Source organism: Sceloporus undulatus, chromosome 3 (genome assembly GCF_019175285.1).
Source record: "Sceloporus undulatus isolate JIND9_A2432 ecotype Alabama chromosome 3, SceUnd_v1.1, whole genome shotgun sequence".
Taxonomy (NCBI): Eukaryota; Metazoa; Chordata; class Lepidosauria; order Squamata; family Phrynosomatidae; genus Sceloporus; species Sceloporus undulatus.
The window spans coordinates 148471383-148488687 of record NC_056524.1 but is presented as its reverse complement, the minus strand read 5'-3'; the positions used below and the strand labels follow the sequence as shown (position 1 = coordinate 148488687).

The window sequence follows — 17305 nt, the reverse complement described above, 5'->3', positions numbered from 1 at the left end:
TATTATTATTATTATTATTATTATTATTATTATTATTATTATTATTATTATTTAAGAGAAGTTTACATCTTTAGAGATTTGGAAACCTACAGCTTACAAATTCCAGTGAACTGCAAATAACTCTAGATCTCTGGCAGATATCTATACTCTAGATAGCAGAGAACATGTTAGATATTTTCTGCTGGATACAAAGGTATAAATACAACATCAATGTCTCCCCACCACAAAAGCATGAATCTGCACCAGGGACTGAATGAACATTTGCAGTCTGTAGCAAGCTATATATAATATTGAGAACAAACACAAATTATTTGCATGGGGATGGTTTTTGAGGACTGGGATGTATGAAGGTTTACATGTTTTTGTGGAATTTTGAGCTGCAATTCTTGTCTAATTATCCTCCAGAAATGGGAGATATAATTTAATACTTACCTATGCTTGATTTTTCCAGAATGCATTTCCTGTTTCTGGACAATTGTACACTACTCACCTGCTATCCCTTGAAGCATTGCTGACAGTGATAGATAGAACTGAAGCACAGTGCCAAGCCAAAGTACTCAGCAACATATACCAGCAAGAGAAAGCCACACTAAGGCCAAACACAGAAACTACTGGTACTGTCAGAGAAACAAGCTCTAGTAAGAACTTTTTGTTTTATAGTATTGTCTGTCTTTCCTAATTTCATTCAAGAAAAGGCAGCTGTTGTGTTCTGTAAATGTGTAGCTTCAGTGTTAGGGTCCCAAATCTCTTAAACCTGGCAGTGTATCTTCAGTAAGATTTTTTCAACAAGGTTTCTGTGTATCATTTCCAGTTTTAATTTTGTACATAGCATGATATGGCTTATGATTATTTGCCTCAGTAATGTCATATCAGAATAGTTCTTGATTGTCTGTTTTCTGAAGAATATCATGGTGACCATAACACTATCCTTGATAACTCTAATTATCTTCTGTTCTTTGTAGTTGTTGAGGGGATAATAGTAGAAGGCAAGTCAGCCACTACAGAATTACCAGACACATGTCAACCCACTAATGGTTGCTTGATGACAAACCACATGAATTTGGAAGTGGGAAGTGATGCAGGTAAATTTGATTCTTGATCAACATTTAGGTACAATGGATACCATGTGTGTTTTCTTTCTTTTTCTTGTTTCTCTGCAGGTATTATACCATGGATAAACATAGCATAGCTAGGACTGCACCATATGCACCCTTGGAACAGTGAACAATATAAATAATGCACATTTACTTGAACTGAATCGTTAAGTGCAGTTATGTGTAAAAAAAATTAACAATGATGTGAAATTATCTGGATTATTTCATAAGTTACAACAGTACATGTTAAAATATATTAACAGCTATTTGTGCTTATTGAGCACTTTATGTGATATAACATGTTTTACTTGCATCCCAACAGCTGTTTCTATGTGTCAAGCAGTCCTTTGAAAGTTTGCAGCTAAATTGCAAGGTTCTGTTGCTTTATTAAGAAAAACTTTTCTTCATATTTCATGGTAATAAAAAAGGCACTGCTGCTAGTTTGGTATGGGAGGAAGAGGAGGTTATTTCATCGCATGTAATGAACAGTGCTGTTTTGTAAGAATCCACTGAGAAAGCAATCTACTTTTGATTTTAGCAGGAAAAAACATTCCGAGGAAGCCTACTCGCTTTTCCTGCTTACTGCCTACAACGCATGAATTGATAATGATCAAGAGTAAAAAAAAGGTATGATCTGTTGTTCATGAAACATCTATAGTATGTACAGTATGTACAGTAAAGGCGTAGACACTTCCATTAGATCAGAGGGTGGGTGGAGGGGATTGTTACATCTGCAGTTCCTCCAGTGTGCTTCACAGTCAACTGCAAGTAACATCATTTCACCAGTGCTTACCCCACGATAAGCGCTGGTGTGAAAATCTTCATAGTCAAAGCATCATATTTTTATGCTAGTTTGGATAGGGTTTTGGGCTTAAAAACATGTTTTAAAAATGATGATGGGGGGAGTCCAGTGGCTTCCTGGGGCTTTAGGAGCCATGAGAGAAGGCCTGGGGGCTACCTGTGTACTGCACTTTCTTTACCCTTGTTTTAGGCTTACAGTAAAACAACAACAACAACTGGTTATTTGAGAAGAATAGGAATATGGAATTTAACTATGCCAGAGGAAGAGTAGGAACATGAAATTTCGCCTGTGCTAGAGGAGAAATGTCATAACATAGAAAAAGAAGAAAGTGAGGTACATTCCAGGAAGGTTTCAATGGATAGGAAGCAGTAAGAAAGAAAAGGAGAACTTGTGAAGGATATAATTTGAGTATTTACAAGAGCAAAGAATCAGAAAAGATGTAGATAGGGAGAGGTTGTTGTTTCTGTGAAAAAGAGAATAACGGCATTGGAAAATCTTGATAAATTTACTATTTAAAATATACCCTGCCCTTTTTTTTTGTAATGCTTAAACCATCTTATAATAGAATTTTAAAAACAGTTAAATTAAGTGAGCAAATTAAATTACCTGGCAATAACTAAAACATCCAATAAAAAAACAAACATATCAGAGGAACCACCCAATGTAACTTGAAAAAATGTTTTACGTGTCTTGTAAAAACATGTAAAGAAGAATGCCTGCTTGTTTCAATGCCCAAAGGATGAGATTCTAGAAGTTACAATAGTAACTAGAGCTACTCTTTGCTCTGCTTGTTTTATTAAGTACAGTGGTACCCCGGGATACGAATTGATCGCGTTACGAAATTTCCGGGATACGAAAAAGCTAGATTGGAAAAAACTGTTCCGGGATACGAAGGTTTTTTCGGGTTACGAAATTTTTTTCGGCGCGAAATTCAAACGCGCGGCTTTCCAGCGCTAACGGAAAGCCCTTTTCGGGTTGCGAAATGCATCGGGTTACGAACGGGGCGGCGGAACGAATTAATTTCGTAACCCGAGGTAGCACTGTATATCAGAAACTGTCTTTAAATATGTGGCTATAGTACTATACTTCTTTAAATATGGAAATGCTTAACCACTCCCTTCTTCAAATGTTTTACCACTCAGTACTGCATCTGAAGAAGTCAGTTTATGTCCACAAAAGCTCATGCTAAAATAAAAAACAGTCTTAAAGGTGCCGTGATATTTATTTTTCTCTTTCTTCCTTTCTTTTTCTCTTTAAATATGTGAGACATGTATTCTTAAATAGCCACTTTTTAAAACTGTTAATATTATACTTTGACAGAACTGTATACTAAATTAATACCAATTTACTATTATCTTAATGCTTACAGCAAATCATGCATCTATGTTTTCAATGTATATTCCACCCCAACTTCCCTAGAATTATGCATCATAATATTCTTAACGTGATAATAGTTGCCTATGTTTGTCTTACTTTATCTTAAGTAATATAAGTAATATATTATAATATATTAGTATATAATTGTAGGTGTAAATGTCATCATAAAAGTCCAGATGGGTTATATTCAATTTTAGTTCTACCTAGAGCAAACCCATTGAAATGAGTGAAACATTAGTCATAACCAACCTAATTTCTATTGATTTTAATGGACTAACTAATAGTCTTGTTTCAATAGTAATTTTAAGAATAGTATTACTGTATATACTTGACTATAAGTCGACTTCACGTATAAGTCGAGGGCAAGTTTTGGGGCCCAAATTATGGATTTTGCTATGACCCATGGATAAGTCGAGGGTAAAGCTTAGGGGCATATAGCAAAGGATCTAAAGGATGAAGCAAAGCAAAACAATATTACAAAATTCCAGCAGATATGACTGTGCTTACTCTTAAGACTGGATGGATGAGAGAGTAGAGAGGGTGGTACTCTGGAATGTCAGTATGCAAAGAGGTATTGTAACACCTTTGAAACTAACTATGAAAGAAGTTGTATCATAAGCTTTTATAGACTTGAGGACGGAACACATGGACAGAAAAAAGCAGCTGTTTTTTTTTCTAAAAATGGGTCAAAACCCTGTTGCTCACATTGCCCGCTCCCAAGGTGGGCTGAATAAGTACAGGCTGACCACACAGGAATGGCGTCAACCTTGGCTTTGGTTGGGATCTCAGCTTCCGTCTGGTTTCAAGCTGCTTTCGAAGTGTGAGTCATCTAAACACCCCACCTTCAAAGCATCTGAAAACTGCTTTATTTTGCCCATGTGTTTCACCCTTTGGTCTGCTTCCCCAGATGCATAATTTAGCCAGTGATATTAAAAAGCAGTTGAATCTTTATGGCCTGCTTTGCAAAATAAATACTTCTCTCTCAGTTCTGGCATGTGAGTAATAATAATTTAATGGGTATCACTAACAGTTTTCTCAGGTTCCTTAATTTGTATATCCTGCTTCATCTCACTGCTCTCTCTCTCTCTATCTATCTATATATATAAGATTAGTTGTCTCCATTGAATACATAGTTATTTTAATACTCTCCCATGAACTCATTAGTTTTGTAGATTTTTTTCACTCCCCCCCCCCCCGGGGTTTTTTTTTGGTCACCTTCAGGGATTTTGGAAGGCTCACCTAGAATACTGAGATGTAAATAATTCTCTCTTGTTTAATATGATTTTAAATGGTTAAATATGCTTTTAGTCTTTTAAAATAATATCATTTTAAATTGTTCTAACATGTTTTATTGTATCCTGCCCTGAGAAATAGGATGCAATATAAATATTTTAATTAATAAATAGATAAACAGACTTCAATTATTTCTGATATCATGGGTTTTTTGTTTTTGTTTTTTTTTTTTGTTTTTTGTTTTTGTATAGTCATATTCTCCATTGCTTTTCAACTAAATTTTTAATAAAGGAAGAGAGTTGGTCCAGGAAGGTATGGTGAAAGGGCTTGTTTTTGTCAGCAGCATAGGATATATAATACAATGTGGAATAATTTTTTAATCATATGGCATTGATTAGAAAACTGAGCACCTTGTCTCTTTTTCTAGCGGTCTCAGTTATGTGATGGACTCTTAGTAACTTAATGAACAAATGTGTGAGGTGCACTTTGGAAGATTGCCTTCTGTGAAACTTTTCTTTCTGAAACTACTTGAAGATGGTATATTCTTATGTGATGTTTTTATTCTTCATATCTTGAATGTTTATGGCTAGTAATTGAACATTCATGTCGCAGTGACTAAAATGTAAGCTTCTGCCGGAGGAACAAAGGAGGATGCTGTACTGTACATATCCATACATTCTAGTGTCACAGTCACTGAAGTGTTGCTTCCTGTTAGTGATGGGCAGCAACTGAAGACTGACATTTATTTTGGTGCTTTGGTAAAGTTCACATAAGTGTTTGTATTGGATCTCTAGTCACACACAACCTTTTAGTTAACCCTCTCTTGGGTAACTGCTTATGACATTATCCACTTATATTATATATTCCTGAGCTTTAGAAGCTTGGTTCTGACAAGTATGAATAATGGTTAAAATACAAATCATGTACAGGCTTAGCAATTTAGTACACACACACACACACGACTTGAAGAACATAAAGATGAATATGTCATGTTTCTGCTATACTTTTCAGGCCTTATAGCTACTTGTATATTTTTCAAAGAATAGTCTAGATTTATTATACAACTTGAATATCCCTTATCTGAAATGCGTGGGACCAGAAGTGTTTGGAGTTGGATATTTATTTATTTATTGGATTTGTAATACACAGGTAGCTATGTACCTGTACTGTATTTGGAAGCCTAGAGAGAGACGTGAGGTTGGAGAGAGACAAGATTTGTGAAATAGGGAAATAGTGGAAGGCATGGATTTGTGTTGAGCACTACACTTGGATTCCTGCCTTTTTGCAGGTCCTCAGTGTCTCTCCAGGTTTGCATCTTTTTGCTGCCGGCCACCCGCTTCTGACTTAAGGCTGCAGCACTTCTGCTCATTCATCTCTCTCAGCTTTGCATCTCATATGTTCACTACTTGTGTTGTGTATGAGATGCAAAGCTGGAGAGAGACTGAGGATCTGAGAGATAAATGAACAGAAGTGTTGCTGCCACTGCCTCAAATGTTAAGTGGGCAGTTGGCAGCAAATAGTTTCGGTTTTGGGAAGTTTTTGAATTACTGGATTGGGGTGCTCAACCTGTATTTATTTGTACATTTACAGGAATTGGGTTGCTGCTAACAAAAAAAGCTAATTAGAATTGTATTAATTTTCATACATAATCAGAGACAGGTCTTTCTAAAAACAGGCCCAGTGTCCTGTGATTAGGAATATCTATTTTCTCTCCAGGTTTTGAGGGCCCAGGGCCCAGTTTTTGCATACTTACTCCAAGAATAAGTCCTATAAAGTTTTCCTGTTGCTTGCAACAATATATGTGGAGCAATGATAGATGGAAACCATTAGGTTCTGGGTTTTAGCTCTTGTCTTCACAAATGATTACTGTATAAGATGTTTACTCAAATATCTAACACATATTTAGTGACTAAATATTGGTTTGACACATTTTGACTGAACTGTCTCCTGTCAGGAATAATTGAGAGGAGAGATTTAATGGAGTGTGAGCGTGTGCCTTTGTACACAATAATGTATGTGAAGAATAAATCAAACTGGAAACTTAAGAAATGGGGAATAGGTAGCGTAATCATCTGTGTGTGGAGAAAGGCAATGCATCACCTTTGGTACCCTCTAATTCAAAGTTATCCTGAGTGATAGAACTGTTAATTATTACTATTTCTACATCACTTTGTTCTTTGAAAGTAGTCCAGTGGGACTTTGCAACAATGAATGAAGAATATGAAGATAAAACTAAAAAGCTGTTCAAAGCCATATAATAAAAGGACATCAAATATTAAATGGTTAACAAAGCAATTTTTCAATATTAGATTAAACACTAAAATCTTGTTGAAATACACTTTCAGCAAGCACATGATGAAGAAATATGGTAGATATACAGGGAAACATTCTAAAGTCTTGGTGTCTCCGCTGTGAAGGCCCTGCTTCTTGTGGAAACAGTACAGAGAACAGGGCCTCTTACAGTATCTCAAAGCTTGCATTTTGAGCCTTTGTGTTTATTGAGAACAAGTTGCTGTACCACTAGTTGCTACTTATCACATGTCCTTTTCTTTTACTGCTGGCTACCATTTACAAGAGATAGGAGTATTCCTGATTGTTTTTTTTAAAAGAAACTAACATACTTTCAAAATCATTAAGTTTTTAGAGAAAATTGTATTTTGTTGATGTGCTGCACCACTATGATACTTTCGAATAATAGTAGTAGTAGTAGTAGTAGTAGTAGTAGTTATTTCTTACCTGCCTCTCCCCATGGTTCAAAGTGGGAAACAGCAAATAAACAATACCAAGCATCAATTAAAACACCTTAATTAAAACTTGCAACAGTTTAAAAGGACAAATAAGACATACATATTCTAAAACAATCCACATTTAAAATTTATCATTTAAAATTCACAATTTAAAAATCATCTAGATAAGCCTGCCAGAAGAGACTGTTCTTCAATGCTGCTTTAAATTTGGGCAGCATATTCAGCTATCAGATTTAAAAGGTAGGATGTAGATACTGTACTATCATATCTTCTTACAGTATACCTTAGGGACGGGGAAAATATACCCCAGGGGCTATTTTGTGTCTCCCTCCCTGATTTGCCTTGGGTCCCTGAGCCTCCCTACCTTGAGGGATGAAATTCAGATTCAGATTGCCATCAGATGGGTCAAAAATGCTGAATCACAGAAAAAATGCTGAATTAGTAGCCAATTCAGGTAGGTAACATCTTCCTAACCTCCACAACTGCTGGAGAACTCCAGAAATTCAAACTGGAAGTGAATTCTGATCACTTCCTGGTTGTATTTTTGGATGGTTTTCTGGGTAAAAATTGGCCCTCATACCTACCATAGATGTCCATACCTGATGTAAATAGGAAGCAAGTTAGAGGCACTAATTTGTTATTAGAGTAATATAATCTGTATACAGTGTTTTAATTAATACTATTTATTTGACTTTTTAAGCTCCTAATAAGTGGTTCAGAACAGTTCAATCAAAAGCCAAAGAAAGGGATACAGTTTCTGCAGGAGAAAAGCCTCTTGACAACCCCCATGGATAACAATGAAGTGGCGAAGTGGCTACGGGAAAATCCTAGACTTGACAAGAAAATGATTGGGGAATTCATAAGTGACCGGAAGAATGTAGATTTATTGGACAGCTTTGTGAAGTAAGTAGAAAACCCTCAAGCTCCTATATTATATTTGGTTACAAATAGGGAAACCATTTAGAGTGTGCTAGCATGGAAATTGTTTTCATAGAATCAAAGAACTGAAAGGAGCCTTGGAGATTATCTACAAATTCTGAAGTGTCCCTGAAAGATATCTGAATAGCTTCTCTTTAGATATCTGTTGCAAAGGAGAGTCCATTTCCTCCTGAGACATTTTTCTCTAAAGTTCTTACTTTTAAGACATTTCTCATGTTTTCTGGAAATCTACTGCTCTCCTATTTTTTCTATTATAACCTTGCAACAGCAAAACAAAAAACAACACACCCAACAAATACTTCAACTAAAAAAAATCCCAAACAAAAACAACAACAAAACAACAACCCCAAAACCTTTCTCCATCTTCTTCATGAAAACCCGTCAGATATTTGAAGACAACTATCATGTTTCCCCTTAACCTAATCATCTTCAAGCTAAATACACCCAACTCTTTTAACTGTTGCTTAAAAAATTTGATTTCCAGTCTATTCACCATCTTGATTGCTGTGCTCTGGTTACATTCTAGTTGGTTTATACACTGTACTAAAAGTTATAACACTAAGCATAGATTACCAGATGTTTGGAGAGACCAACACATAACAGGGTGGGATATTCACTGAAGCATTGCATCTCATGAGCTAGAGGTTAATATAACCTGAGATTGCATTAAACATTTAGATGCTTATTTATGCATTACTGCCAGGCTAATTCTTTCCTATCCATACTTGTGGTTCAACTTCATCGCTGCTGAATTTCCCCTTGTGTAAGTTTTGGGTAACTGTTTGAATCTTGCCATAGTAAATCTTGATTCTGGCTTTCATAATGTTAACTTTTCCTTCCTATTTCCTATTTCCTTTCTGGGAAATTTAATAAGGATACTTTCCTTTTTTATTGTTTAAAAAAGAACAAACATCTTGAGGACAAACAGAGATACATTAAACAGATACATTAAACACATATTAAACAAAACACTAAAACATCACAATCTTAACTTCATGTAGTAGTCCTTGATATATTAATTCTTCCCTATCTTAACTGCTAAATCCATATCCTTGACATTAAATTGGTTCTCCTGATTCTACAAATTAACAAACTAGCAGTAGATCTTCTCTAATTTATTTAATTTTTATATCTTCTTGTTGATTTACAAACAAATTAATATCTTATTCTCATATTTGTTATTGCTAAAACTTAAAGATTGGCTTACCAAGAAAAATATATCTCGATCAATTGTAGTATCTTACAACCTACCATACGATCTCTATGTTTTCTTAATATTTTCTTTCTTTTTCACACATCTTTCATTTAAATTAGCTCAGATTCCATCCTGTGTTTTTACCATACTCTTTCAAACACTTCCAGTCATTCTCAACCTCTTTAGGGGATTCATTCTTCATTATTTTGGTAAGTATGTCCATATCCATGTTTTCTCTTAGTTTAATCAACCATTCCTCGTTGGTTGGAATACAAGTTGAGACCAAGCCTACTAGGTGATGTATAACTTTACTGTTTGTTGGGAATAGTAAAAAGTTAGCTTGGGGCACATAGAAATTCAGTGTGATTTTTCTAATTTGTTCTAACTGCCTAAGCCTTATTCCATATTAGTATCATGGTGCTTCTTGAAAGGTTTGTAATACTTTTGTAAGATGTAGAGAATTACAATCCCTACAGAATATTAAAATAACAAAATAAATAAATTCTGCTGATACATACATATCTCAAACAATATACAATATGTAAAGGGAGGTGGGTGTTATGAAGAAGGATATTCGAAGCAATCCAAAATTACCAAGTTTTGTTTAGGCATTAGAATCATAGAGTCATAGAGTTGGAAGAGACCACAAGGGCCATCCTGTCCAACGCCCTGCCATGCAGGAACACACAATTAAATGCCCCCAACAGATGGGCATCCAATCTCTGATTTAAAACCCCCATAGAAGGAGACTCCACCACGCTCCAAAGCAGTGGAATCCCTACGATTGATGTCACCCAATACAGGCATTCATGGTGTCACCTCTGCATTGACCACCTCCTCCCATTTCACACCATATAGAATCCTTAGTACTGTACTGAGTTTGTCCATGGCAAGTTTCATACTGTGACAGGACAGTCTTTAAAGCCTTAGATTGCTTTTACTTTACAACCTTAGAAGGCCACTCCATCACTAACACTTGCTGAACTTTTGCCCTATTAGTACTTGAAATATATAAGGCCAGGGTCCCAAGTGTCCCCATAAACCAGTTCAATGTTTTAGGTAGCATATTTGTCTTTCTTTACAGTTTATAGTAATCACCCCAGTCCAGCTCATGCACTGTTAAACAAACAGTAACTTTAATTGATAAACATAGGCGCGTTACAGACCGCCCTAGCAGTTGGTCTGCCGCCGCCGTCATTAGATACGCCGAGAAGCCCCAGCGGCCAGACTGTGAGGCTTCCCAGTGCAGCTAAAAAGGAGCGCCGAAATGGCGCTCCTTTTTGGCCCCCGGAAGTGGAGGCGTGAGGCGCGCACTCGCAGCGTCACATCCGCTGCGCCACATTAGGATGCTGTGCGTCTGAGACGTCAAAATGGCGCCCTCCGTGTGGACAGGGGCCGCCATTTAGTACGTGCTCCGCGCATACTAGGCTCAGGGGACATGAGGAAGGTAAGCCCCTTTCTAACCCTAGTACACGCGGAGCGTGTACTAAATGGCTGTTTATAACACGCCATAGAGAAATAAAATGTCTTTTGTGTGTTAACTTCAGGTTTAGTATAGTTACATTAACATCTAACACTTGACAGACTTTTAGACACTACCCTACTCTCTCTCTCTACACCAGCGGTTCTCAATCTGTGGGTTGTGAGCCCTTTGGGGGTCGAATGACCCTTTCACAGGGGTCTCCTAAGACCATCGGAAAACACATATTTCTGATGGTTTTAGGAACTGAGACCATCAGTTGGGGGTCACCACAACATGAGGAACGGTATTAAAGGGTCATGGCATTAGGAAGGTTGAAAACCACTATTCTAGACACACATCTCCATGTCAGCTCTTCAACTATCTCCACTCTTTTCCTCCCCACTCTGAACTCCAGCCTCATCTGAACTAACTCAGCTACTGACCTAACTGTCCCAACTGACTGCATTTTAAAAATTCCCTTCTTGTCAGGAGGTCACACCCCTCAACATCGCTGGCTGGGTTTCACAGCCTGACCACTAGACTCTTTCCACACTCTCTTCTGGATGAAGCCTTGAACATATAGCCACCACATATACAGCCTCTTTAACTTTATTTTAATAAATTAAACTAGAAAATTCACTAACTCTTAAACTAAAGGTGAAAGTCAATATGTTTCCACAAGACCAGTACAAATTAATTAAACTCTATAGCATGTACTTAGCAGTACAAAATAAAGTGTCTTTCATAATAATAGTACTGTTTGATAAGAAAGCAGAGCATCAAGGCTTGGACAAACCCAACCATTTTCCCTAAGTTCACTGGAGAGGTTGCTTCTGTGTCTTGCCCCTCCGATGTATTGTGTTGTATCTACCTTCAAATCCTTTTGTCTAAGCACTTGTCTTGTTTTTTTTGCTTTCATTCCAGAACTTTCAGTTTCCAAGGTTTGCGATTAGATGAAGCCCTGCGACTCTATCTAGAAGCCTTCCGGCTGCCAGGAGAAGCTCCTGTAATCCATAGGCTGTTAGAAGTTTTCACAGAACATTGGCGTGTATGTTTTAAAATTTTCATATTTTAAATGGTCATATAGCTTTGTTTTGTTCTTGTCTGCCCAGTTCTCAAGCTGCCTGAAGGACCATTCCACACAAATGGGTTATTAATAACTCATTTGTATAGATTGTGCCTTCGGCTTTCCTAGAATGGCTAATCACAGTAAGTATCAACCAGTAGCAAGTACATTTCTATAATGCTTATCAATGTACAAAGTGTAAGCTAATTGCCCACAACAAGCTGAGTACTCATTTTAGCAGTTTATGAAAGGATGTCAGGCTGAGTCTTCCCGGAGCCCTTGGCTGGTATTGAACTCACAACCTTGTGGTTTGTGAGTGTGTGGCTGCAGTACAGGCATTTAACCACGGCACTACCAAGCTCCCAGTCATTCTGATGTGACTGAACTGACTCATGCAGCACTCATTTTTAGGCTTATCTCACTTCTGTTGATCAGCAGTGAAAGAGATGTCAGATTATGTCAAATTGTATCTGTCCCAACCTGTAGCACTAAGAATAATCTCTATGAGAAAGTTACAAAAACTAGCAGTAGGGTAGCAAATGACAAACAGAGATGAAAATAATGTACCAAGGGACACTGGAGCAAAAGCCAAAACTAGGAATTACTTTGATATTGCATCTAGATTAATTGCAAAAGGCCTAAGTGGCATTGTCATTCTCCTTTTCAGAAATCAAATGGGTCTCCATTTGCTAACAGCGATGCATGTTTTGCCCTGGCCTATGCAGTTATCATGCTGAATACTGACCAACACAACCATAATGTTCGCAAGCAAAACGTACCAATGACGCTAGAGGTAAGAGACTTAGTCACAGGGTCCACTATGCTTTATTTCCCTTTTGTTGGCTCTAGTATTACTGATGCTTTTCAAACTTTATGTTTTGCTTTTCTTTCTGCAATTTCTGGTTGACTTTCAGTATTCTAAAACATAAAAGTAAATTAGCCCATTCTTACTTCAGTTTATAATGAAATACCCGGGAATTTCTGATAATTATTGTGATGCTTCTTTTGACGAAATTAAACAAAAAGCAGTTCAAACAAGTTTCACAAAGTAATTCTCTACTTTCCTTCCCTCCTATTTACAGGAATTCCGAAAAAACCTGAAAGGAGTAAATGGAGGCAAGGATTTTGAACAGGACATGCTGGAAGACATGTATCATGCTGTCAAGTAAGTATTTTGTTGTTTGTCCTTGAATTCTCAGAGAGACCTTTTATAATAAAATAATTTCCTTTAACATTCTTTCCAGGAAATCTCAAGATACTTGTAAAACAGCCATTTACACTTTAGGCAATTATCATCTGTTATCTGCTATAGTGTTTTGATGCAGAATATTAGTAGGAAAACATGTAATGTTTTTCCAATAATCTTTGATAGAAATGAAGAGATTGTGATGCCAGAGGAGCAGACAGGCCTAGTAAAGGAAAACTATTTATGGAGTGTGCTGCTGCACCGTGGAGCCACTGATGAAGGAATTTTTCTGCATGTCCCACCTGGAAGCTATGACCACGACCTGTTTGCCATGATCTGGGGCCCCACTGTTGCAGCTCTGTCCTATGTTTTTGACAAGAGCCTAGATGAAACAATAATCCAGAAAGCCATATCTGGTTTCAGGTAACTCTTCTTTGACTTATTCTTTATATACAGACATTTTGTGTCCATGGACAATTAATGACTTATACTAGCAAGTGAAGCTTATTGTGCTTGATTTAATGAAAACATAATAGTGGATAGGACAGTATCTATGTAAGTGTACTCAGGCAGACAGAATGCCCTAGATGTCACACAGCTTTATCACTGAGGTCACTGCAACATTTAATGCACAATTAAAATCCATTGTATCTTAAACTAACAAAATTTGGTGGCTGTTATTAAACAATGTAATTTGCATGTTCCTACTGGATTTCAGTGGTACAGTTTTATCCAATATCAGCCTTGCACCATTGGACAGAGATTTAGAGCATGGGGAGGGTGGATCTACCTGTAGAAAACTCACTGTAAGATTCCTTCTTAAATTTCTGTGGTTTTTATTTCAGAAAATGTGCCATGATTTCTGCCCATTATGGCCTCAGTGATGTTTTTGACAACCTCATAATTTCTCTCTGCAAATTTACGGCTCTTAGCAGTGAGGTGAGTCTTCAAATGGAGCAAGATGGTTTGGGGCAGATTTCAAACTCTTAAAATCTAACATCAGTTAGTGATAATCTCGATTCCCTGCCTAATGCTATATTATGGTTTATGCTAAAAGAGGGAATACATTTGAGTAGAAGAATGATGGAGAATATAGATCCATAGAGCACTTTCACTGCAAGTTTTGCAGTGTAAAACTGCATTTTGCACAAACTGAACCTTCAAGATTGTTTTAAGAGAAGTCCCATATACAGAACATAGCAGTAGCAAATACAATATTGCTGAAGCAAAATCCTACAGAACTAGTGGTCATGATGTGCACTATCCTCCTTTAGCATATTGATAACCTTCCATTGATTGTTTTGTCTTCCCTAACTGGTCTGTGGTTGGCTGGTGACTCAATATTTGTCTTTGTCTTTTCTCTTACAGTCCATTGAGAACCTGCCTACAGTTTTTGGAAGCAATCCTAAAGCCCACATTGCAGCGAAGACTGTATTCCATTTGGCTCATCGCCATGGTGATATTTTGCGGGAGGGCTGGAAAAATATCATGGAAGCTATGCTACAGCTTTTCAGAGCAGAACTGTTGCCAAAAACAATGGTGGAGGTAAAGAAATTGACAGCAGATGACAGGCTAATTGGGTGAGATCACATGATATTTGCCATCCCAGACACTTAGCTTGGACCATAATGGTAGCTGGGTGAATACCAGATGCTGAAATAAATAAATTTTTTGTATGTTCAAAGTGGCTAGAATACCTGAAAGCCTTAAAATAGCTCTTTCCTGAGAATCTCATGTCACAAACTTAACCACTGATTGAGTAGATGATCAGTTCTACAGTGAGTTGTCAAGGGTGTCCTGATGACCAAGTTCTGTTTCTTCTTGTCATCTTAGGTGAAGTATGGAAGCTCTGAATCGATTTCTGGGCTCAACAGTAGGCTGAATGAGATGTAGGTGGTTTTTATGTGCAGGAACTGAGTGTGCAGGTGCTCTAGATGGGGGGGGGGTACTCTCCCTTTGATGAAGCAGGAGCATAACTTGTGGATATTTTTTGATCCAGCATTGTCTATTGGGATGGCCTCTGGATCAGAGTATCTTTCACCAGCTTCAATCATCTGTAGGCAGGGATAGTTAGGCAATGCTGATGGATTCCCTTGTAAGCTAGTCAGATTACTACATTGCACATGGGGCTGCCCATGAAATCAACCTGAAAGTATAACTGGTACTAGATGCAGTTGCCAGATTGTTCTTGGATGCAAGAAGACACATTGAGTCTGAGGGAGCTGCACTGCTTGCCTCTTTCCTTCTGTGCCCAATTCATGGTGAGGTGCTGTTTTTGACACTTCAAATTATTGATGGAATATTTCTCCATGTATCAGCCTGCCTATGTCTTAACATCTGCTAGAAAGGTTGTTCTCATTGTGGCTGTTGTAACAGCCTGCCTGTGTTTAACATCTGCTGGAAAGGCTGTTCTTGTTATGCCTGTTGCAACATGGATGGGCAGCTGTCATTTTTCACTGCTGTACTTTGGATGGGCCATCCTGGAAAGTCCATAAAACACCAGAAGTGACTTTGTGTCACTTCCAATTCTTGTTTTGGTTGGTTTGTGGCTGATGAGGGTGGGGAAGGACTACACTGCTTGTTTGCAGGTTTGCTTTTGTTTTCAGCAAAATTCAGGTGAAAATTGTCCTCCAAGGAAAAAATTCTGGGGGAGCTCTTCAAGGGGTTAGGAGGCATAAAAGTGGGACTCCTAGGCTGCATGGTACCCACAGGCTGCATTTTTCCTACCACTCTGTTACTTTTCCTTCCAATCTTAAAATGGAAACTAATAGGAGGGGCCAAACATTCAGAATGTTACATTCTGTTACACATGTCAATATTAGAGAGAATCTTCTTGGTTCTGGCACCCTAGGTATACAACTACTTTGGTTTCCCTTTCAATGCAAGGTGAAAATATAGTTTGCTTGATCAATTTAGTTGATCAAACTCTCCTATGTTTAACTTCTTTTAAAAAGTTACATTTTTATATTCATAACACTTTATGACAGAGACCTGTTTAGTTTGCCTTGTGTTTGTAAACTACCCTGATATCTATTTGTTGTGTGATGGTTTAATAATGTTTTAATAAAATATCAGTTAAAATTGTTTATATATTGGTTTGGTTTATAGGTTGAAGATTTTGTAGATCCCAATGGCAAGATCTCTCTCCAGCGTGAGGAGACACCTTCCAACCGGTAATAGCCCAGTCAATTTCATAGACTAGCAGACAGGCATTCCGTTCTGTTGCTAGATGAAATCCTTTTGCATTCTAAGTGCATGACTATTTAAAATACAAGGCCATTGAGTGATAGAGGGCACAAGTTGCACTTGCAACAACATGTTGCAATGTAGAATGCTCCTATTTGGGCTGCAAACTAGCAACCATCTTCTTTTCCCAGACATCCTATTTCTTACACTACTTTTCCCTATTACCCAACAAAGAGTCTGCATTCTGTGCCCACTGAGCATGCTTAGTATCCATTGGGTCTTTATACCATCCCTCCTAGATTTTTCTAAGGTTATTTATATTTTTACAAGATGAGGGATTCCCCAAGCCTGTTTAATATCCCCCACTTGAGAGTATGATGGTGTCTTGACTACATAAGGATTGAGACTGTCAGAAATAATTTCTTGTTGCCGTGTTGATCTGTCTATCTTTCTTTTTTTGCAGTGGTGAGTCTACAGTACTAAGTTTTGTTAGCTGGCTGACACTCAGTGGCACAGAACAATCTGGTATGAGAGGGCCATCTACAGAGAGCCAAGAGGCAAAAAGAATGGCACTGGAATGCATAAAGGTAATTCAGGGCCAGCAAGAAAGGAATACACATATATTAGAAAGAAGCCAGTGGATTCACTTTGTCTGCCAGAACTGTACTATAGGTCTTTATGTCTTAAAAATGATATGAAGTTGAAGTGCAAATGTGCAGTTCTTCTTTACCCAAAATATTTGTAAAATGGGAATTTAATTCTCTCTAAGCCAACATTTATTATGAATTCTATCCAGCAATTGCTTCTAGGAGCTCAGTGCTGTATTTTATCTTAACAGTCCTATGACAGAAAGAGAGGGAACAGCTGCATTTCCACACCAACTCTGGTGACCTGTAAGATGAAAAGGCTGGTGTAGAATATTTTAAATAAATAATAAAACCCTCTCACTATTATATGGCAGCGGGCTACATTTAGTGTTATGTGTATGGCATTACAGTTGCACAGTGGGAATTCATTT

The 17305-nt window shown here is 37.5% G+C and overlaps 1 protein-coding gene across 9 annotated transcripts in view; it reads left to right on the top strand.

Moving 5' to 3' along the window:
• GBF1 (golgi brefeldin A resistant guanine nucleotide exchange factor 1) overlaps positions 1-17305 on the top strand; it is a 115841-nt gene that overhangs the window by 68432 nt on the left and 30104 nt on the right. For 7 of the 9 annotated variants that reach the window (XM_042456452.1, XM_042456455.1, XM_042456449.1 and 4 more), the window contains 12 exons: positions 452-638; positions 963-1082; positions 1633-1721; positions 7954-8156; positions 11774-11897; positions 12583-12708; positions 12998-13080; positions 13288-13524; positions 13947-14040; positions 14470-14646; positions 16210-16274; positions 16751-16874. In XM_042456452.1, the coding sequence (XP_042312386.1) occupies positions 452-638; positions 963-1082; positions 1633-1721; positions 7954-8156; positions 11774-11897; positions 12583-12708; positions 12998-13080; positions 13288-13524; positions 13947-14040; positions 14470-14646; positions 16210-16274; positions 16751-16874 (1629 nt within the window). The remainder of the gene's footprint in view (positions 1-451; positions 639-962; positions 1083-1632; positions 1722-7953; positions 8157-11773; positions 11898-12582; positions 12709-12997; positions 13081-13287; positions 13525-13946; positions 14041-14469; positions 14647-16209; positions 16275-16750; positions 16875-17305) is intronic. The other 2 variants (XM_042456450.1, XM_042456454.1) reach the window with 1 other exon arrangement.